At 40.1% G+C, this 24,148-nt stretch overlaps 1 protein-coding gene across 16 annotated transcripts in view; it reads left to right on the top strand.

The window, feature by feature from the left end:
* The window catches only part of NRXN3 (neurexin 3), a 984,867-nt gene that overhangs the window by 844,155 nt on the left and 116,564 nt on the right, over positions 1-24,148 (top strand). For all 16 annotated transcript variants that reach the window (XM_065635027.1, XM_065635026.1, XM_065635029.1 and 13 more), the window contains one exon: positions 4,037-4,208. In XM_065635027.1, the coding sequence (XP_065491099.1) occupies positions 4,037-4,208 (172 nt within the window). The remainder of the gene's footprint in view (positions 1-4,036; positions 4,209-24,148) is intronic.

Genomic DNA, 24,148 nt, shown 5'->3' with positions numbered 1-24,148 from the left:
TGCCTTTTGTTTTCTGTTCTTACAATTTATCTGCAACTATTTCATTATGTGATCATAATTATTTGCCTGAAGTCTTAGAGACGTCATGGCAGAAGTTTATCTCCAGAAGGACTGGAAGTGAGGAAATGATAGTGTGGCATTTGAGGGCAGCAATTTTATGGGACTAATCAGTAAAGGATAAATTCTTGAGGAACTTTAAAAATCCTTTTTGGTACATCAGCCTTACATAAAGAAAGGGAGAAGTAAAATACAGATTGAATGCTGAGTTCGCTTCATTATTTATAAATAAAATGGTTCTCAGTTTTCCAAGATACAATCCCAGCACTTGATGTCACTTGAAGGTTTCGAAAACATTAATTAATGGTCATCTTTAACGGAAAGTGTTTGGGGCAGCCCAGTGAATACTGATGCAGAAAGGAAAAAATGCACACTGCCTCTTAAAATTCTCTTGAGCCCTTTTAGAGCATGTAACTTGCATACTCTGTGTGGCTCTGTATTTAGCTTTTCTCTTGCTGTATGCTTAGGATTTTTTTTCTCTAGCTACAAAATAAGTGTTACAGATAGTGCCTCAAAGATAAGTCTGTCTTTGTCACATTCTTGCTGGTCCAGTTAATACCTGTGTTTGGTAATGTGGAAAGAAAATCTACTAGCTGAATGTATTGGGAAAGGAATGAAAGGTCACGTCCGTCATGAAGTGTTAAAGTTTAATGGTAAAGCTTGTCTTTCAGATTTAGAAGGGAGGTAGGTCTTGGTAAAAGCTGCTTTTAATGAGGTATTGTAGCGTAGGGAACTGGAATTGAAGAGATCTTGAAAATAAATCCTGGATTTTCCTCCGGTGTCCATGGTCACTGTTGGTTTTTGTTTCGGTTTGGTTTTGCTTTACTTTTTTTTTTTAAATTTTTTTTTTGTCTGCCAGGAATGCATAAAGTAATTGTTGCTTTTTTCGTAGCACCTGGTACCCTGGAGATATAAAATACCATGAATAAACTATGTCTTGAATTCTGTGTGTGCAGTTTGGGTTCAATAGCCCTGCTTTTGGTAAATTGTGTTTTATCCTGGTAATTAGAATGGAACCATTTTTTATTACAAGCTCCTACTCAGTCCAAATAAGAGTATCAAAATCTGGCATAGAGTTGTGCTCCTGCAAAACTCGTGTTAGAGTCGCAGGCAGCACTGCCCAAGGGGGAGCAGAAGAGAGCTGGAGTAGGTCTTCGGTCAGGCCTGTGATCTTTTTCTAGACAAATTTTTTGCATTTCGCAGTTGCAACAAAGTGTTACATTGTTTTTAGAAGGGCTGTGTTCTCTCATCTGTGGGAGGGGGTGGCAATCTGCTTGGAATGGGGAGGGCACCAGTTTGCTCATTTCCCTCTTCCCTCCATCAGACTGAAGGCCACTGGCTGTTTGCAGTCCTCTACTTCCAGAATCTTAATCTCTTTCCCAGTTTGCCCTCTTATCCTTGGGTTATTGCTGGCTCTTTAAATGGGGTTATTCCTTCAGGCCTGGGGAAAGGGAATGGCAAAAGGTGCTATCTCCTATTCCTCAAAGGAGAGATCAGAAACATTTTCTCCTTCAGCAGGGAACTTCCCACCATCCTTTTCCCCACTTGCAAGTTTTTATCTCTGCCTCGTTAAGCCTGTAGGGCTTGAAGGTGTGCAGCTTTCACTCTGTTGAGTAACTCTTGAACATTTTCTCTTCTGTGGTGGTAGAGATCTGTTCCAGTGGACAAGGTGCAGGTCTTCATCCTACCTGCTCATGTTATGCCTTCACCAAGGTGGACTCTTCTCAGACTGGCCAAGAGTTTGCAAAAGAAGGTTGATGTATTGATGGCAACTGAAAAGCTGTATGAGAGGTTGTCTGGGAGGTTGATTATAAGGCAGCACCTTGCAAAACCATATGGAGTCAGTAGCCAGGTTACCAGGTTAGCAGACATTCTTTGAGTTTTTGAGCAAAAATTAATCACTTGTTCTTCACAAACTGTTATGCAGATAAAGATAATTATGTAGTTGCCAGCAAAAGATTCATTAAAGTAGTTTTGGGACATAACTAACTTGATATGTCAAAGAAGTGGTAGAGGCATGCCAGCAACGTTTTTACCTGAAATAAATCTGTTTGCTGAAAACTCCCTCATTTTTGAAGTAGCATGAGAGAAGAAAGGTTGATTCTTTTCAAATGGTTTCTGAGTTCATGCCTCTGGTGGGAGCAGCAATCCACTTACTCTATGTTCCAGGGAAAAAAAGACTATTAATATCTTGGAGGGAAGTTTATCTGAAGCATAGCAGAGTGAATGTATGTGAGGCTGTTGCTATCCAGCATACATTTAGCAGAGTCTAAGGTTTACCATTATAACAAGAGAAAAACCAGGGTTCTTACTGTAACAGTGCTAAACTGGAAGCAGTCAAAGCACAGTCCAAATTTTTTAATGACCTCTTCAGCCGCAGGACTGTTTGTTTTCCTTTCCTAATAACAGCATTGTAGTCTGAAGACTAAGGGAGATGCTGTCAAGAAAAAAATGTTCAAAAAAATAACGGTATTGAAGATATAAAGAACTTATGATGAGTATTTTGTTATGAGTCAACTTTGAAATACAAGGTAAAATAGGAATCAGGAAAAGCCTCTGTTAGAAATTGGAAGACATAGGGCTTTAAAGGAAAAGGTCTGTTGATAGCAGGAGACAGGAGTAAATCTGGGACAGGAATCTGAGGTTGCCATCAAGTACAAGAGAAGAGGTTTTTTTCTTATTGCTGAGATTTGCTAACCTGAATGCAGTGAAGTCAGTCAGCATAAGAGCCCTAAAGGATGGAGTCCTCTGCCTACCCAACAGATATGCCACGTAATCACAGTAACAAAATTTCTTCTGCCCCTTTAGAGTACCTCAGGTTTGTTTCGACAAAGTTATGTTTGGATATGAGATGACCATACTTTCTGTTGTTGTTTCTTCCTTGATTTTTCTGTTGAGACAGTTAACAAAGCTATTGCCAATTTTATAGTATGGGTGGCTAGCAAATGTATTGGCTTCCTATGTGATACATTTGAGTTCTGCCTGTCTGCAACAGATTTGGATCCATGTGGTACACCTAATATGCATTCATAGACATTGACACCAGCATGCTGTGCCTCTCCTTGAGGGCCTGAAGGTACATTCCTGTTAATTGTATATTGTACAGTGACAGGAATTTCTGGCACTGTTTAAATCAGTAGTATTAAATTTGGATATCTAATCTGAATATACTCTGTGTGTATATTTTACAACTTAAGGTCACTGAATATGGTCATTACTTGGAACTACAGAAGGGCAGCTGCAGGAGGAAGTGTTATGGTTCATATAACTGGCTTTGCCTGAACTGCCCTTTCAGTCAGTGACTGATAAAACATTATGGAGGACTGCTTTATTGGTAAAGCACTGCTTGGGGTGTGATGTAGAAAAGTAAAAGACTGTGGCCATTCCTGTCTTTTGAAAGTCTGAAAGGTTTTCCATTTGGTTTAAGAGCAATTAGCTTCCCTCAGGTGGTCAAAGTCAGATAATTACATTTTTGCTCAGTTCTAATTCCATCCATCTTGTTACTGCATTCTTCCTGCTGGATCCTACAGTTTGGGTTTTTGGGCGACTGAGGACTGTTTGTTTCACTGGTAGAATAAGAAAACAAAACAGTTTTGGGGATGCAGCCTGCCTGTGGCTGCATTTCAGGTGACAGTTGAAGAAGTGGCTTCTAACAATCAGCAGAGATGTTGCTCAAATAATTATTTATCCACATCTCCTTGTTCTTATTGCCTGATTTCTCACCTGTCTTCTGGGATGTTTTGAGGGAACAAATTACTTGCTATGTTCTGATGAATGCTGTAAAGAAGAGTTCAAAAGACAATGTTTGTATTGAAGCAGAGCCAATGAAAGGTGTACTGACAAAGCTCAAAACGATGCTTCTGTGTATTCTTCAGTGCCATCTACTGGCACAATTACCCATTAGAGATTTATAGCCCAAGAACATTCTCCTAATAGGCAGCAATTTACAATAATTTGTTTCTTTTTTCTTTTATTTTAGGAGCAAGGCAAGATTGGTGTAGTCTTCAATATTGGCACAGTGGACATCTCTATTAAAGAGGAAAGCACACCTGTAAATGATGGCAAATACCACGTAGTACGCTTTACCAGGAATGGTGGCAATGCCACACTTCAGGTTGACAGCTGGCCAGTGAATGAACACTACCCAACAGGTACATACTTTTTTTCCTCTTTGTTTTTCTCTTTCATTGTATCTATACCTACAAACAATGTTTAATAACAACTGGGCTATATAAATCTTTGTTTCTTCATCTTAACAGTAAATTGAGCAGCCTGGTAGTGCATAGTCTGTTGGAAAACAAAGTAATGGTCCTTTACACTGGAAGAATAAGCATGCCAACTGTGTGGTATGATGCACATAGATCCTGCTATTTCAGAGGTCTCTAAGTGAATCCTGGTTCTGCAGAGAGTTACAAACTGATTCAACAACAAACTTGGTTTTGCTACTTGTGATATTTTCTACATATTTAAGGGAGAAAAGTTTTGAACAGACCTTATGCAAAGGAGACATAACTCTAGCCACAACCAAGATACTGTTAATACAGATATAGAGTTGAAGTATAAGAAATGTGGAAGATTAAGTTGCAAGTATTTGAACAGATCTTATGCTTGCCTCATAATTTTTCATCATTGGAATTTCACTCTCTCTTTTAGGTTTGCAGATATAAAGGTCGACAGACAACCTAGCCAAAACTGTCAACTCTTAGTTGACTTTAGGTCAAAATGCAGGAGAACAATCCAGTATCTCTTTGGAAATCATCACCCTAAATCCATCAGGAATAGTGAACAGCTAGCTCTTGAGTCACTGTCTCATGTTTTATTCCACCACTGGCAAATCACAACCTTGTGATACTATGTGTCACCATGCTAAAAGGTTGAACTCACTCCAAGAACAAAACTGATTGCTGTATGTGATGCTGACTGCATAAGATAGTTGAGGCTTGGTGACGTGGATGGTTATAGAAAGCAGGAGGAGCACATGGAAAGAATTCCAGTGTTAACCACGTTCTGTGGATTCATGCGAATAACATGTTGTTGTCTAAGATCAAGCCATGATCTTCTCATTGGTTTCCAGTATTAAGTCTAAGCAACTTTCAGTTCTTCCTTTCTAGGTTGAACATAACTGACCCAGGATAGAAGGAAGAATTCCGTGATAAAAATGAGGCAATTTGCTAGTCATGTAGGAGTTGCCCACAAGCCACTTAACCTCAAACTAGGAGCAATGTCCTAATTGTTTATACAATATCACACTAATAAATTACTCTAGGGGGATAATTTTATCTCTTCCACTCAGAAAAAGCACAAGAAAGTTTTTTATGTGAGTGATCCTGTGGTGGTCTCTGCCACATATTCAACATGATACTTTGTCAGTGTTTTGGTGATATATATGCAAAAGAGTAGATTTTAATAATTATCCTTTTTTCTGTGAAATAATTGCTTTCCAAGATCACTGTGACAGACACACTGAGTTAGATTCTAGCTCTGCTGTCCATTGGTTAGAGAGGGAAGTGTGGCCAAACTGACCATCTTTCTTCTGCTCCTTTCATCCATTATTTTGTGGTAAAATACCTCTGATCCAGTTGGCAGCCAATTACAGTCAGTTAAAAACCCCATGAATAAATTTTCTTCTTATATTACTTGCTGTAGTAAGTCTCTCGTGTAAAGAAACAAAATATTCAGCTCATTGCTTTAGAGATTTTTTTTTTTTTAAAGGGAAAATAAATCACCTTCAGAGACTACCTCAGTACCTTTTGCTTCTGTCTTGGCTAAATATATTACTATGTTTTCATTAGAAGATACATGGTTTCACGGAACAGCATTAATCTTATGTTCTGGGCCAGTATTGAGTATACCCAGTTGTACCCCAAGGGAAAAGGACACCTTTATGTTTCAGACACTTTTTCTTTTCCATGCATATATTTCAATTTCTGGCTCTGTAGATGATGAAGTTTTCCGCCTGTCCCTGTGAAAATAAGGCTTATGGGATCATACTTTGTGTGCACGTGCATGTGTCTCCCTTATTTTTTTCGGTTTCTTTCAAACTGTTTTTTTTTAGACAATTTTTTTTTAAAAAAAGGGCAAAAGGAAAAAAAAGGAAAAAAAACCCTAAAAAACATCCTACATGGCTAGGCAAAATAGCCACGGGAGGAGGGCAGTGTTCCAGCCCTCCCAAAGGAAAGGACTGTGGCTTGATCTCAATTCATGTTAAATACCAGTATATCCATATAATAAAGAGGCATTATGAATGCCTCAGACTTGGGAAAAGCTTCAATGAGCCAGTAATTACAGGAAACCAATTCTTATTAGTTCAGTTTTCTAGGCAATTAATGGTTTAGAAGAAGACCAAACAGGAGCTTTTGAAATGAATAATTTGTTGTCTCTCACAGACCAAACTTGCAGTATTGTTTCTCGTACTGAGTGCAAGACCAAACTGGTGTTCAGCAGAGTTTCAACTCTGTAAAAAGCTTTGTGGTTGGGTTGACCCACGCTAATCCAGCGTGTTTCAGCTGGAGACTGCTGAAACTGCAATTCTTATCAAACTTGTGTAATAATAGCTAAGGAATCGTTTATTTTACACGTAGGATCACATCAATTCTGGAAACGCACATATTTGTGCTATTTAAAAAGCATCATATTTGTAGCACATGCATGTTTGGGCATGCTGTGCTCTCCGTAATATGAACAATTTCATGTGTACTTGATTTTCTGCATAGTGCTACAGCATAATTTTATTAACTAGCTAAAGTATCTTCTTCATCATCACAGGTGGTGCAATCTGGAGGCAGCAAGGCTGCATTCTGAATGGAATTTCCATGCTCCTCTCTGAGTTTTATTACCTGTAGAAGGATTATACATTAGACTTATAATTACTTGCTCAATGAAAAGTACAAATAAAAGTGGGATATTCATTAAATGAGCAAAGAGAGAGAATATTGGCTTTCCTTAAAACACAGTCTTCAGTTAAATTGAAATTAAATGAAACTAGCCCAATGGGACTGAAAGACTCCAAAGCTGTATTTTTGCAACTTCAAATAAAAAACAAGGAAATGGAAGGAAAACAGAAAAGCAACAAACTTACAATTCAGACATTGACATTGTGTTTTTTATAGCATCCAATTGCACCTCAGTCACCTGCAATGTGAGCTTTATACTTTGTTGTGAGGAAAAGGGTTAGAGAGAAATGGTAAATGAGGGAGTTAACTTGGAGCTAAGGTTGGCCAGGCTTTGGGGTTGAAGTAATCCCAATCATTAGGCATGATCTCTCACTATTTGTACCATTCCAACCCTGCTAGAGTTTCTTTTACTGGGCAGCAAGACTCTGAACAGTGGCCCAGTACGAGTATCTGAGACAAAGCTCCTGAGAACTGGGTGATGGCAAATAGTAGCATTAGCACTGGGGCTGCTATCTGCAGTTCAGCTGTTGTGGTTTAGATCAGCCAAAAGCATTAAGCCATTTATGATTTATTTGCATTAGTTTTGCCATTTCTCCTCTCCCTCAAGTACACAATATGGAGATGGCTTTTTTCCATAGGCTGTACTGATAGCCAATGCCTTTATGCTTGATTTATTAGGCTGGTCATCACAATGTGTTTCTCAGTTAGGGTATACACCTTTTGTTAACATATGTATGAATTTCTATGCCCTAAAGTACAGTTTTCCATGACTGCCTCCCTTCTGTTGTCTCATATGCCTTCACTCTTTGGTGCACATCCCAGGTAACAGATTGCACTTGGTCACTCTTATTTTCTTGCTTTTATGTCCTTGCTGAGAGCTTTCCCTGTATCTAAATAAATCTTTTTAATGATGAAGTAGGAGTCATTTGGGACCAAGACTAGGTAAGACAGGAAAGCTAGTTTAGGAAGAGGAAGCATCTGACATGCTTTTGTTTCAGATTACAGTAAAACCCATCAAATTTGAGGTACTTTACAGTGGGATAGACAGATTTAAATTAGGAATGCTGGGGTTTGGGATGGAATAAACAGTTCTCAGAAGAGTTAAAACCAAATCTTCTGTCTTGAAACAGCTAGTTGTCGTGGTTTGATTGCGGGGTGACAATAAGACTGTGGCAGATGTATTATTAACCCCTTCTTCCCCCACCTCTCCCCCGTTCGCCCCTCCCTCTCCCCGCTTCCCACTAAGGACAGGCAATTGGGAGGGAAAGAAGGACAGAGAGAAGAGAGTTGGAAAAATTAAAAATGTTTTACTAATGCTACCAATAAAAATAGAGAAAATAATATAAAATATACAAAACCAATCTTGAAAGTCCCGGCAACTGCTCCAGCAGATGTGGGGCCGGCACCCAAAGTCCTGGACTGGATTCTGCAGCCAACCGGAGCTGGATTCAGTCTGTCACTAGGCCTCAGTTCGCAGGGACAACTCGCAAGGTCCTCTCCCAATGTCGGCCATAAGGAAAAGGGACGAGATCCTCGTGATCCCCCACTTTTGTATGAAGTATCATGTGAATGAGATGGAATATTTAGCTGGTCAATTTTCAGTTCACCTCCTGCTTGCACATCTCGCGAGATGCATCATTATCAATGACCTTGCATTCCCTTGCTATGTCTACCAAAACATGTATCTAACTTTCAGGAACACTGCAGTTATTTAGAAGGCTTTAGCTGACGGGGAAATTCACTAAAAGAGAAACTTGTTTTTTTAGCAAAACCAGGACACTAGTCAATATTATTCCAATTTGTAAAAAGAATGTGAGGGAAGACCCAGGGAACTACAGAGCTGTTAGTCTAACCTCAGTTCCTGGAAAAAAAATATGGAGAAGATGATACTGGGTGCTATTGAAAAGTATTTAAAGAATAATGCACTGATCAGGCACAGGCAACATGGGTTCACGAAGGGAAGGTCCTGGTTAACTAATTTGATATTCTTCTACGATAAGGCCACCCACTTAGGGGATGAAAAGAAGGTGGTAAATGTAGTTTTTCTCTATTTTAGTAAGGCTTTTGATATTGTTCCTTATAGCATCCTTCTGGACAAGTTGTTCAACTGTGAGCTGAGCCAGTATGCAGTGCACTGGGTGAAGAACTGGCTGAACAGCAGGGTCCAAAGGATTGTAGTCAATGGGGCTACATCTGGCTGGCAACTGGATTCACCAGTGCTCTTCCTTAGTGCTCAGTTCTAGGGCTGGTTCTGTTCAGTATTTTTATCAATGATCTGGATGCAGGAGTTGAATGCACCATTAGCAAGTTTGCTGATGATACAAAACCGGGAGGTGCTGTTGACTTTCTTGAGAGATGAGAGGCCTTGCAGAGGGATCTGGATAGATTGGAGCATTGGACAATCATTAATGGGATGAAATTTAACTAGAACAAATGCCGGATTCTGCACCTAGGACAGGGTAATGCCAGACTCAAGTGTAAAGAGGGAGAAGAGTGGCTGAAGAGCAGCCCTGCAGAAAAGGACCTGGGGGTGTTGGTTGGCAGCAGCTCCATAGGAGTCAGCAGTGTGAGCCCTGGCAGCCAAGAGGGCAAACTGCACCCTGGGGCTCATCAAGCACAGCAGAACCAGCTGGTCAGAAGAGATGATTATTCCACTAGTGTTCAGCATTGGCATGGTCTCGCCTTGAGTACTGTGTGCAGTCCTGGATCTCACAATTTAAGAAGGATGTGAAGGTCCTTGAATGTTCCCAGGGGAGGGCAACAAAGCTGGTGAAAAGGCTGGAAGGCATGTCCTGTGAGGAGTGGCTGAGGACTTCAGGGTTGCCTAGTTTGGAGGAAAAGAAGCTGAGGGATGAACTCATTGCCCTCCACAGCTTCCTGAGGAGGGGAGGTGAAGAAGAGGGAGATGCTGAGGTCTTCTCCCTGCTATCCAGCGATAGGACATGTGGGAATGGTTCAAAGCTGTGTCGGGAGGTTCCAACTTGATATTAGGAAGCCTTTCTTTATAGAGAGGATGGTCAAACGCTGGAACAGGGTTCCTAAAAAGGAGGCTGATGGGCCTTATGCCTGTCAGTGTTTAAGAGGCATTTGGACAATGCCCTTGATAACATGCCTTAACTTTTGGACAGCCCTGAATTGGTCAGGCACGTGGACTAGGTGATCATTGTAAGTCCTTTCCAACTAAAAAAATATTCTTCCTCTCCCTCTCCCTCTCCCTCTCCTCTCCTTTCCCCGCCCCTCCCTTATAGAGAATGTTTAGCAAAGGTTATAGTTTTACATTTTAGAGAAAGGTGATGAGACACAAGCTCTACAAAGAATCGCGTGACTATCAGTTTTTCTAAAATATTTTTTTTACCTTATGACCTCTCATCTTTGAGAAAACTTCCAAAAAGTCCATTTTGGGACAGCTGAAATACATACAACATCTATATATTTTAGATTTAATAGATACCGTATGTGTCATCTATCTGTTTCAATGGTAGAGAAGGGTTTATAGTGGTGGAAACAAGTGAAATATTTGTGCTGGTCTTCCCCTTTTGATACACTTGAATGATATACACGGTTCCATCTTATCCTTCTTTTACTAAAGGTCTAAAAGGTCTAAAAGGATACAAATTGAAATTTGGTGGTTTTGATTTGTTGTTTTTGTTCGTTTGTTTTTTATATTACTGTTGAAGACCATTGGATACTTCAACAACGCGTTGAGTACTTCTCAGTAGGATTATGCTAAATCTGTCCTGCTTGCATGCTCTTTCGATTGCACCAGATTAGAATATTTGTTACATCTTAATAAGATTCAAAACATCTAGATCCTATTTTTTTTCTTTAACACCCATCCAAAACTGTTTCAGGTACTTTTAAAATGCAGTAGTGCAGTAGGGCAAACGGGACTTGAGTTAAATCAGCATCAGCACCATTATGGGGCTTTGGACATGGGAGAACTGGAGCACAGAGCTATTTTGGGGATAGCAGACTGAATACTGGAGATATGGAATGGAAAGGGCACTTAATAAGCAAGAAAAATGAAGTGGGTTTTAAACTTAATAAAGTGTTGTATGACACCCTGCAACCTATGATGGATGCTATTGTAAACTTCTGTGAAAAACAAAAAACTGATTTCATTTTCAGGCTGTGTGGGTGTGCACATCTCCAGCTGTCTTTAAATGGAGTGTCGGTATTCAGTTTCTCTAAAAGTGGTTATACTCATCTCCAAATAAGATTCACTGAGTTTTATGCAATTGCGACTACTGAACTAGAGTTCATAGTCTGCTTTGAAACAGGTAATTTCTTGTCCTATGCAAGCTATTTATCACTTTTCCCTTGATATTTTCAGTCGTCTTCCACAAGTGGCATCATCTTTTTGTTCAATGAAGTCCATTTCCCACTTTATCCTTCTACTGGAGAGACTTTGAGGAGGATGTTGTTTCTTTTCTTCATTCTTTTTGGCCTTATGTAGTTTTTATCAGCAATATTTCCTTTCTCTCCCTCTGTGATTTCCCAGCTGTGAGATAAATAGCCTTGTGTCTTACAAGCTAAATACAATTACTGCTATCAAAACTGGAGTCTTTCTCTCCCTGTAAATGTCTCTTGGAAGCTGATAAGCTGTTCAAGGCAAACTGCAGGCTTCTGCCTAATCCTGAGATTAAACATAACCACCCAGAAGACAGCAAGAGATAATTGGGAGGACGGTGGGGGGGAAGTCAGGCAGGAGAGGAAGAGAGGAGGAGAAAGTGAGATCCTCTCCTGAGATATTAAGAGGACATACACAAGGCTCAAGGTTATTTGTAAAGGAATTACAGAAAACACACAAAAGCTTGTTATGATGAGGAATTTCCTCAGATAATGCAGTGATTGTTGTAGTTGTTAAAGACAAAATTTTGCAGGGATTTTTCTGATGTAAAGCATAGAGGGGAGGTGTAGAAAACAGCTTCCAGCCATGACTGCTGATTTTTATATATTAGTCCCATCTTGTCCTTGAAACAGGAGGTCTCACAAGGTTGCATCCAGATTCTTTGTGTATGCTGTCTTGGGTTCATCTCACTCGCTCTGTCCTGAAGGTGGGGAAACAGTAGATTTCCCAAGAGGAAAGCAGGGGACTGAGCCAGCTTTTCTGTGCTGTGTGTTTTACCACCCACTCACCGTATGAACGAGGGTAACTTAACCCTCCTGTTTGTGAAACAGAGTTAACATTAATCTTCTAAGAAACAGGAGTGCCTTAATTACAGAGGAAAAGTGTGTTGTAGCTGTAATAGTCTTTAATTATAACCAAGGCAGGATTCCTGAAGACATATAGTCTTTATGAGTCAGTCCAATACAGCTGAAAAACGCAGCCTTATTTCTGGATATATGAGTTCTTGATTTCTTTGTCAGTGACATTTTAATTTTCTCCCTCTGTAATTTTTTAAGATCTTGTGTTTCTGAAAGCTTGTCTGTTATTGATTGGCCTAATGGGATATGACCTCTCCCAACTTTGCTTTATTTAATTTATAAAGCACTAGCCAAGAAGGAGAAGTTAAGTTTGGATGATCTAATAGTAGCATCACTGGAGGATTTAAGAGAAGACTACATAACCTTTCTTCAGCTGACATCTGCTCTGATATTGTAAATAATATGCAATATTGTGATTATTAGTTCTCATGATCTCAGTAAGGCAGAGTCATTGACAAGGAAAACTCAAAAGCAGAACTAATTTGGATGTCTGAGTCATTGCAACAAGTTCTTCCTTTCTAAGTTTGTACTTAACCCTGCATAGTACCTCTACACAGCTCATGTTGTACTACTTCAGTGATTTCCAAATGTTTGGTAGCTGAGCCTTATTAGAGGATAAAACTAGTTTTCTGTGCTTTGCAGAGCCTGGCTCTCCCTCCTCCAAATTCCCTCTAGCTTTTCCAGAGTGATTTGGCATCTCCTTATTCCCTTTTCTTTCAGTCTCCAACTCCCCTGTTGTGGTTTAATCCTAGCTGGCAACTAAGCAGCACACAGCCACTTGTTCACTCTCCTCAGGTAGGATGGGAGAGAAAATGAGAAGATTTAAAGTAGAGAGAACTTGTGGGTTGAGATAAAGACAGTGTAATAAGTGAAGCAAAAGCCACAAGCAAAGCAAAACAAGGAATTCATTCACTACTTCATATCACCAGGCAGGTGTTCAGCTGTCTCCAGGACAGCGGGGCTCTGTCATGTGTAATGGTCATATGACGTGGAATATCCCTTTGGTCAGTTGGGGTCAACTGTCCCAGCTGTTCTCCCTCTCAACTTCTTGTGCAACTCCAGCCTACTCACTGGTGCGGTGCTGTGAAAAACAGAAAGATCTGGACTCTGTGTAAGCACTGCTCAGCAATAACTTAAACATCCCTGTGTTATCAACACTGTTTTCAGCACAAATCCAAAACATAGCCCCATACTATCTACTATGAAGAAAATTAACTCTACTTCAGCCAAAACCAGCACACCTCCCAAATCTGGTTTCTGCCTTCTTGTGCCCCTTGAGCAATCCCTTTCCTCCTTCAGACTCGAGGCTGTTATGATCTCCATCTCACTGCTGAAACCTTCCTTCTGAAACCAAAGTAATGGTAAGAAGCTTGCCTGAATCCAGTTGCCTCCATGGAGAGACACATGGATCTTTTTCTTGACTACTTGGAGTCATTAGTAAGTCCAGTTGCTTAATGTGCAAGCTCAAGGGAATTTTTTGTCCTACTGCCAGATCCCACTGTGGTCTTAATATTTTCCTATCTAAATGCCCTTGTGAGTAGGTAATGAGTTAGGAACAAGAGCATTGAATTTTGATTAGCCCTGTGGGCTGAATGTGATCCCCAGGGTTCTTGTCATGCACTTGTTTGTGGGTTTTGATTTTTCATATTGTACTCATTTTGTGGGACTTAAATGAGCTCTCAGATGCTTCCTATCAGCATGAATTGGAGATGGTATGTAAAGTGCCTCTGACAGATTTACTGCATTTCATAATGAGCCTAAAACATATAAAAAGACAGGGTTAATAAAACAGCATTGGAGAAGCACATTTTGAAGGCAGTACTGTGACATATGTTGAAAGATCTGCCAAGAGGGATGATTAAAGCATGACAAGTTGATGAAATCAAGAGTTGATTGTAGCTTGTCACTGCAGAGCCATAACATCTATAATATATTTATAGAGTTGGAAAACAGATAAATATGGCTATATGATATGAACGTTCAGTTTTGGTCCCCTGTATCCATTGAGATATAAACCTACATGTACTAGTCACCAACAAACAGATGTACTTTGGAATACATGCAAAACCACCCAAGTTAATGGATGTTAATGCATGTGCATCCATACTGGATGATGGGATAGGATCTGACACGATAAAAAAAAAAGCTGAAATGTTGCCATTATGCTCACAGTTTAACTTCTGTATACTTTGTGTTTTGGTTTCCCACAGGATGTATGATGCTGAGGTTCATTTCCACTTTGGCCCTGTCCCCAGACAGTTGCATGCAAGTGCAGTGGGCCTCGTCTGTCTTCCAAATTCTGTCTGAGGACAGAGGAGAGACAGAGAGAAAAAGAAAAAAAGTGCTATATTACGACTTCCAGTACTCATCCTTCCTGTCAAAGTTTCATTTTTCAAAACTGATCCAGGCTCTTAGGACACGCTGCATTCAGTCAGTCTGTGTGAGTTACAGTCTTACCTTCTCCAAGTACCTCAAGTCCATGTGAGTTGTAGTCTATCAAGCACCAGCATTTCTGTCAGTTTGGCTTTAAGAAATTCCTGGGTTTTTTATGAAGGCACGTAAGGTAAACAGGCAGAACAAACAGTAAAGTATTATTTAACAGCAATAGGATTGAAAGAATGAGTTTACCTAAGGAAGGATACACACAGAATAGTATCTTCATGTAGGTAGCCATGACTGTATGATTCCCACCTAGGATCCCACAGATAGTCCTTGAGCTGTGGGAAAGAGGGGAGAAGGAATAAGAAGCATTCTTATGTAGCAGTCTCTATTAATGCTATGTAAGAGTCACATAAAAGGTTGTTCTAATGTGCAAATACACGCCACAGAGGCAATACTAGTTTTAAGTTAGCCAAAATACTTTATCTTGTCTATAGCCTGGATAAAGAAAATACTATCAGAAAGTACTAATAATTTGAAGAAAACTTTTTGTCAGTGCTGTCCAAAAGAACAGAGATATGTATTATATTGCTGCATGCTGTTAGTTGAATTAGTGTAGCATCATTCTTACATCTTCCTGAATCAGACTAGATGTCAAATATGTCAAATCTACAGACAAATAGCAAATACATCAGAAGAAAATTTGCTTTAATGGTCAAAATGACACTTCTGTCCGGTGGTCCTGTATTTGGGATGGTTTCTATTCTGTCTTTTCAGAGCCTGTTTGTTCATCTAATTAGGTTCTTGAGCTGGAGAGCAGCCAAGTGTCTGATGCTTCAGAGAATTACAGTAACCGACCATGGCAACAACAAAAATATGCCCCAAAAGATGTCCTTCTGAAAAAAATTCTCCTGCTATTATGTTTAGTTTGTGACCTGAACATGAGGTCACATAAGCTGTGTGTGTTTGTATCATGTGTACTGTTATTACAGTTGTATTACTCTGTTGGGAAGCAAATGCTTTCTTTTTTCCCTCATTAATTTATTCAGGGAGACATGATCATGTGGAAATACTCCCACTCCCTCTCCAGCTGGAATTTGATAGAAGTTACTCTGCTGTATTGTGAGCATATTGCTCAGCTAAATTTAAACCAAGAGAAAACAAAACCTAGGTGATTTAGTGGCATCTGTAATTTTTCTCTGTTCCTCTGATTCTCTTTCTGTTTATGATCTTGATTCTTGAATCTCAGTTCTTTCCTCTTAGCTTAGTGCTGCAGACTGGGATTCTTTGTAAGAGAAATTCTTGTAACACAGAGTGAATGCTTATGAAAAGTCACGTCAACCTTTGACAATGGAATGTAGTGTAACTCATGAAGAGATGAGCTTTATGATTCCCCAGCTCTAGGCTTGCTCTGTGTCAGAACGATGACTTAAAGTATGCCAAGATATAATATCCATAGGGCACTGATGCATCTTTCTCACCCTTCTGGTATCTAATATAGGGACCCTGTGCTGAAGGGTTTCCCTGAATATTTGGATTACATTCTTATACCTACTACAGGCCTTTGAGTCCCTGTCCCTGAAATACTCTGGTGCAAAAGAGGTGTATTGCATACACATAGGGATCCAAACCATGGGTTTTTTCCTTGTGTCTCTTTGACATCCAGCATGCTTCCTGCTGAAATCATCACCATGCTGTTTTCCATGAATAGTACTTACATAGTAAGAGATGTAGGTACCTCCTGATAGCTTGGTCTTGCTAACAATTGCAGGCTAAAGCATACAGGTGCTCACGTAAGTGTGCTTACCCTAACTGCATGGATGCTCAAATATTATGAGCTGTTCTCATGTGTTTGTGCCCACTGGTCCAGGATTGTATGAATGTCCACGTACCAAGTATAAGCAGTATCACCAAAATTTTCTGATAAATTTCTCCTTTGCTGGAGTAAGATGAATTACTATTGGTTCAGTCATCTGATGATACATAAAATGTAGCTGCATAATGCAGGGCAAAGAAAGATGGACAAATATTTCTCAGATGGAGAATCAGGCTAAATAAGATTGCTGGAAAGTAAGAATCCTGCTAGACAGCACAGTGCAGTGTATTCCCAGACATTAATATAGTTATGTTTCTCTCCTGGCTTAGTTCCATTTCAGTTTTCCTGGTCAGAATTGTTATAATATATTCTCTTTCTTCTTTCCCTCTCTGTCTCTCTCTCTGTCCCTGTCTCACTCTCATATACACACACAGACAGACACAGTAAGAGTGAGCAAACAAACATCTGACCTGAGGGATTAGAGGCTTGAACAGCAACTTTGTGCTTTTCTGATCTTCTTGCCTGCAGAAAGAATAGTGCCAGCTGTAATCCCAGGTTGACACAGCTGACATGCATTGGCAGAAGGGGCTTCTGCATCCACATCAGCTTTCTCCCTGCTCACTAAAGGACCCTGGAAAACACAAAGTCAGTGAAATCTGGTGTTGTGGACTGAAGCAGAGCAATTATGTGAAAGGATAGGCAGAAATGAAAGGGGCCAGTCATGGAACTGGGGGCCAGAAATTCCTGAATCCCAGCCTTGACTTTATAGATGCTATTCCCTTTGATCTTTGGCAATGCTTTTACCACTCTGTTGCTGAGTTTTCCAATCAGTAAAGTAGAGATAAAGTCCTAATTTGCTTTATCTTTGCGGACTTAAATAGAATATAATACAATTCACTGAGTATGAAAACCTTTCTGGGTCAGTGAACTTACATCTTTGCTGTTTACTGAGTACTGTGATCACTGTGGTGACTGAAAACTCTGGTGTTGGACTTGCACAAATTCACAGTTTGCGAGATTCACTCTGCATAACAGTCTGTCGTGCAGACTGAATGGTATTTTACCTCTTCACTACTTAGAATTTCCTTAGCAATTTCTGAAACTCAGGTCTCTTCCAAGAAAGAAATTGATTTTAAAGGTTGGAGTAAGAAAAATATATCTACAGAAACTACAAGTTCCTTTTCCCACAGGTCTACCTGGCTTCTGACAAAGTTATTCAGTAATGTCTTTGAGAAGGGTTATTGGGTCACTACAGAGTCATTGAATTTACTTTTGCTTTCTCTAAGCTGATGCAAACAGAAGAATTGATTTCAAGAGGAGGCAAAGATCACTGATTTGTAGCAATTAGAGATGGGAAAGGCATGTTTGGTCTCATTTATTCCATTCTGTAATCAACTGATACCCACCACCACTTTATCAAGTAAAAGTTTAAATAATTCAAGTATTTCCCGAAGGAGACTGCAGCACTTTCTAATATGCAATCTTAATAGGAAGTGCTTCTTAATAAACTACTTCTTTCATCAGTTTCTTATTTGCTTTTAGTTATATCCTGGAACTCGCCCTAGAGAACTTGCCCCATTTCACAGGGTTTTCACCTTTCTATTTTTTGTAACTGGTTAGCTTTCCAGTCCTTATTGCTGACATTTGACTAAATGCTTGATAGGCATTACTCTCATTAATGTTACTGACTGAGCAGCCTCCCTATACTCAGCACTGTATTCATTAGAAAGGACTGTACATGCTTTCTCTATTTGTTATATCTCACTGATAATACCTGCACAGGGAAATGAGATCCAGAAACATCTGAAGGTTTCTGGTGAAGCAAACCCAGCTCCATCACTGCCAGCACCAAGGCAGAGACTGCGAGTCCTGCTGGAACTGAGCAGAGTACCTGATGGTACCTTCCAACAAGGAGTCTTGGTTTTGGTGTAATGCCTGATAAACATAAAGAGGAGCCCTTCTTGAATGGGGAGCGCAGTGCACTGAGCCCCAAGTATTCTGGAGGAATTGGTGACCTTTCTAGCCCTACCTCCACGCTGGCTGTGTCAGACCTAAGCTAGCTGTCTGCCTGAGTGCCCTTGTTTGCAGGGGTGTGATAATGAGCCACTGGCTCCTCCTGAAGCAGGTGTAAGGCCTCAAGTTTTCTTACTTCAGATCATGCACCATGCAAAGGCATTTTGTTCTGGTTTTGGTCTCACATTGGTCCTGAAAGCAAAATAGCTGCACTCTTGTAGCTCCAGTGCCTAAGTCAACACATGTAAACTAGATCCAGTGTTTCTCTGCCCTGACTTTGCATAATCCACAAAACCGATAAGCAACCCCTAGATAAATGAGAGTTAATAGAATGTAAAGTGTCAGTACAAATAAAGTGCTTTTGTCATTTCATTATTGCTGCTTGTTACCACTGGGATATATAAATCAGGTACTGACCTTTCCCAGAGGAATCAAAGTTGGATATGAGGACAGTAGCAGTGAATTTTATTCTGATCTGTGTTTCATATCTCTTCCTGCAAAATGGAATTTGTTCTTGTTTAAAATGGAAATATCAATATGTAGTTTCAGTTGTTCTTTAATAGTCACTTTAGCCTTGACTGCCTGATATGGGCCTTAACTTGGACCTGGTCAGTGAAAAAACAATAATTTACACATTACTTACTAAACATCTTAAAGATCTGGTAAGGTAGACACCCACATTGTTTCATATCTGTAGAAAGGCTGAACTGGTAACTGCTTTCTCTATACTGCACACTAGTTCACTTTTCCAACATAAATCAAAAGAGAACTAATACAGACTGCATTTGTCTTATGCCCATGGCCTCAGCTTCTGTAGGGCTGAAATGGTTCAGTATAATCTGCTCATATGAAATAAGACCTGAATAAAATTTTTCACAAAGGATTTTTTTTTCCTTTTGCACCCTTGAAAAAGGTTGATTAACCTTATTCCACCTTTGCTAGCCTGAGTGTTCATTTTATTTTGCTACTATTGTGCTTCTGTGTTAGATTATTGGGGGAAGGCACTAATTTTCTCAGTCATCCAAGACAAGATTGAAAGATTAATCTAAGGGAGGTTGAAATGTTACTGATCTTGTCCTGGGGCAAAGGGGTGGATTAGATGACTTCTCAGAGTCTTCCTTAGTCTTATTAATGTCACAGTGGCCCATGTTAGCTGTACCTGTGGACAGACATAGAAACTCTAATCTCCTCGTTTGCCTTTGAATTTCCCAATGATTTTGGACTGAATACTGCTTTGTTTTGAGTACAACCTGCCATGGTTTATCCCCAGCCAGCAACTAAGCACCATGCAGCCGCTCACTCATTCTCCTCCAGTGGGATAGGGGAGAAAATCAGAAGCGTGAGGAAACGTGTGTGTTGAGTTTAATAAGTAAAGCAAAAGCCACACATGCAAGCAAAGCAAACCAGGGGATTCATTCACCACCCTGCTTAGGCAGGCGGGTGTTCAGCCATCTCCAAGACAGCCGGGCTCCATCACACATAACGTGTTGTCAGGAAGACAAATACCATTGTTCTGAACATCTTCCCCCTTCCTTCTTCTTCGTCCAGCTTTATATACTGATCAATGATGTCATATAGTATGGAATATCCCCTTGATCAGTCAACTGTCCTAGCTGTTCCCCATCCTGACTTCTTGTGCACTCCCCACCTGCTCACTGGTGGGGTGGTGTGAAAAGCTGAAAAGGCCTTGGCTTTGTGTAAGCCCTGCTCAGCAGTAACTAAAACTAAAACTAAAATTTGTGTTTCCAACACAAATCCAAAACATAACCCCATACTGGCTACTATGAAGAAAATTAACTCTACCTCAGCCAAAACCAGCACAGGACCCTACAGTTTTTAGGCTAAAAAAGATAAAATAGAGAGTGGCAGCAGCGTAAAGCTTTTGATTGAGGCAGTAGAAACCTAGAAACAACTCCAGTTGCCTGAGTAACTTTTACTGTTGTGGTCTTTCTTGATAATTCTCTCTCCTATTTTTAGTACTTATTTTACCAAGACTTCATTGTCTTTTGTCATGAGGGCAGTGAGCTGAGGAGCACCGCAGTGTGAAGGTCAGCTTTTATCTCCAGTCCATGGTGAGATGAATGGAAGGAAAGGTGTGGCTCTCAGCAAACAATGTGATCAGAGGGAATTGAAGATAAGTCAAGGGCATGCAGGACTAAGGGGAAAATGAGGACAAGAAATAAAATGAGAATTCAATAGCAAAAGATGCAACTTTATTGAACAGTGAAGGCAGAGGGAAAAGCATAATATCCAAGAGCTGAAGTGCAGATAAACAATGTCAATACTTGGCTATTTTTCAGTCCCATCAAATAAAATAAATAAATCCAAATTTGAATTAATCCTCCATAGTACCCCAAAACCGAAGCTTTGCAAGAATTTGTAGAGGGGCAGTTTGTGGTAGTTAAAAAGAAAGATTCTGGATCATCTACCATATAATTATTTTGTTTAGTTGCATGGCCATCCTGTTTCATTTCTGTACAAACCAGATCTGTGGTTTCAAGTTCAGATTTTTTTCAAGTGTTTTATAAAAACTACCGCAAGTAGAGATTGATTTTAATGCAAACATTCCCCGTGTTATATAACATAAACCACAATGTGACCTTACAGTAATGCAACAAAATGAACAGCCATCCACAAACAGGTCTGATGCTAAAGCAACTTGTAGTGTTCCTTCCTGAGTATGGAAAAGGGAAGGATCTAGTGTTAAATATGAACTTTACTAATAGGCTTGTCTCAGTTTCCTTGATGAATACAAAATGTGAAAATGTGAACAAATTATAGTTGTACTTCATAGTATTCAGGACAAAATATGCAATTAATGAAATGTGAAAATGGACAATTTAGTATACTGTGAGTTTTAAAGTGCAGCTGCCTGAAAACAGAAGTGGTTAATGAGGTTGATTGTGTCCCAATCACAAACACGCTATTGAAAATTTTGTGGTTTGCAGTGCCTATGCCCTTTATTAGCTATTAGGAAAATGATAGCTTCTCCATGATGCGTGTTAGCCTCCTTTTCCGGGGCACACAGCATCAGCTCTAGAAAGGTTTTGGGTCTGAATTGAACTGAGTCAGTTTATGTCAGTAGAGGATTTAGCCCTCAAAGGTAGACTTTGCAGGCTGCAGCCCTCCCATATTGATGTCAGTTACTTGTACGTAAATCTTAGTGAGACTATGGGCATCCATAAAAACTCAAAGGGAGCTGGCATTAAAGTCTGCTGGGTGAACTGAGCTATCAAACATTAGCCGCTTATGAGCCCTCCTGCTGGAATTCCATATACATTAAGGGAAAGAGAGGTGGAATCAGTTTAAACCATGAGCACTGATCTCAAAACATTTTCTTAAATCATTAATAACAGCATATTACTTTTCATTTAGTAACTGCTCATTAGATAAAATATCTCATTCTTTCTAAAGCTTAAAAGCAATGAAGAAAATGCTGCTGCTGTAGTGTCTCTTCATAAAAGAGCCTTAGGCAATAATTTAGGACAGATTAATGTTTTCTTATGGTATTCTTTTTTAGCATCTTCACAGGCTTGAGAACACATTAGGTTGGATTAATATTCCACCTGGAAGAGAATACTTTCTTTCTGCCCAGTACAATTTGCTGGAACCTTTCGGGTTTTCTCTTTCACAATAGAGAGGCAGTAAATCATCATGATTGGTATCTAGGCCAAGAAGCAACATTTTTCAGAGCTTCAGTTGCTCTTTAACTTTCTTTGGCTTAAGAATCCATTTTGGTTTAGAAATAAGCTTAATGCAATAAAGATTGTTTGTTTTCTTAAAGGAACCATGAGCGGAAAAGCAAAACACCTTCCAAGATTGTAGGGTTTTGGAAGAAAATTCTGCTTACCTATGAGTAAATTTAAACTGTCTCCCTCTGGACTGTTGCACTGTATCAAAAGCATTTCCTGTGGGAACTGCTAATAGCACTTAGCACAAGGAAATTCTGTTGATTTTTTCCCCATTTTAGGTTGATCTAAACTGAAGATTAACAAGTGCTAAAGCTAGAAGTTAATTTGCTCTATTTATCTGTATAGTCCATGCAGCAGGGATACGGAGGCCTCCAGAAAAAAGACAGAAGACTGGCAGCCCTCAGGCTCTGCCTTTTTGTGATTTAGGTGCCATGTTTTCTTGGGGGAAGGGACAAACAAAAAAATAGAACTCTTCTGCCAGATTCTTCTCCAATGCCTGTGGTATTAGAAATATTTTGCATATTCAGCTTAAAAAAGATTCAGGGATTCAGAAGATTTCAAAATGTGCCTATTCGAATGCTTAAGTCATAAGAGCCTAGGTGCTTATCAGTTTATTGGAAAGCTGAGGTCTACGTGGTACTTAGGAGATGCAGTAGGATTTCTGTTAAGTATACATATGAGTACTAAATGGAATAAAAGACTTGTTTTATCCCAGTCCTCACAGAGCCAGAGTTGGCTGTGCTTCAGAATTTTGAATGAGAAAGGAGAAAAAATAGCTGAAGGAATGCAGTTCTTTAGAAGAAGCTAAATCATGAAGCAGATCATAAGTCACAGAATCATAGAATGGTTTGGGTTGGACCTGAAAGATCACCTAGTTCCAGTCCCCCTGCCATGGGCAGGGACACTTTCCACTAGACCAGGTTGCTCAAAGCCCCATCTAGCCTAGCCATGAACACTTCCAGGGGTGGGGCATCCGAAACTTCTCTGGGCAACCTGTTCCAGTGCCTCACCACCCTCATAGTGAAGAATTTCTTCCTAATATCTAACCTAAATCTGCCCTCTTTCCATTTAAAGCCATTACTCCTTGTCCTATCACTACTAGATACTGGAAGGTTGCTATAAGGTCTCCCTAGACCTCCTTCAGGCTAAATAACCCCAACTCTATGAGCCTGTCTTCATAGGAGAGGTGCTTCAGCATTATCTTCATGGCCCTCCTCTGGACTTACTCCAACAGGTCTGTGTCTTTGCTGTACTGAGGGCTCCAGAGTTGGACTCTGTACTCTGGGTGGGGTCTCGTGAGAGTGGAGTAGAGGGGCAGAATCACCTCCCTTGCCCTGCTGGTCACATTCCTTTTGATGTAGCCCAGCATATGGTTGGCTTTCTGGGCTTCAAGTGCACATTGCCAGGTCACGCTGAGCTTCTCATCAACCAACAGCTCCAAGTCCTTCTCAGGGCTACTCTCAATCCATTCTCCACTTAGCCTGTATTTGTGCTTGGAATTGCCCTGACCCATGTGCAAGACCTTGCACTTGGCATTTTTGAACTCCTTGAGGTTTGCATGGGCCACCTCTCAAGCCCGTCAAGGTTCCTTTGGGTAGCATCCCTTCCTTTCAGTGACACCGCTCAGCTTGGTGTCAGTGGCAAACTTTCCAAGGGTGCGCTCCATCTCACTGTCCATGTCACCAGCAAAGATATTAAATGTCACCAGTCCTAATACTGACCCCTGAGGAATGCCACTCATGACTGGTCTCTACTTGGACATGGAGCCATTGACTGCAACTCTTTGAGTGCAACCCTCCAGCCAATTTGTTAGTCACCAGGTGGTCCATTTGTCAAATCCATGTCGCTCCATCGATATATGGGAATGGGAATTTGTTAAGTAGAGGAAGGAAAAAGGAGAAACGTTCTTTTAAATGAGCAGTTCCTGCTGGTATTTGTATCATTTAAGCAGCTAGAATCTATGGGAGGAAAAATATTTAGTAAATCACAAGTAGCAAAATTAATCAACATAATTTTACTATAAAAATTATATCCTGCAGACCTTTGAGATCCATATTGCTTCTGAATGCAAAAGAACTATGGGATTAAAT

The sequence above is a fragment of the Caloenas nicobarica genome, chromosome 5 (assembly GCF_036013445.1).
Source record: "Caloenas nicobarica isolate bCalNic1 chromosome 5, bCalNic1.hap1, whole genome shotgun sequence".
Classification (NCBI taxonomy): domain Eukaryota; kingdom Metazoa; phylum Chordata; class Aves; order Columbiformes; family Columbidae; genus Caloenas; species Caloenas nicobarica.
Note: the sequence above shows the minus strand (reverse complement) of the source record. Positions and strands in the feature narration are given on the sequence as shown.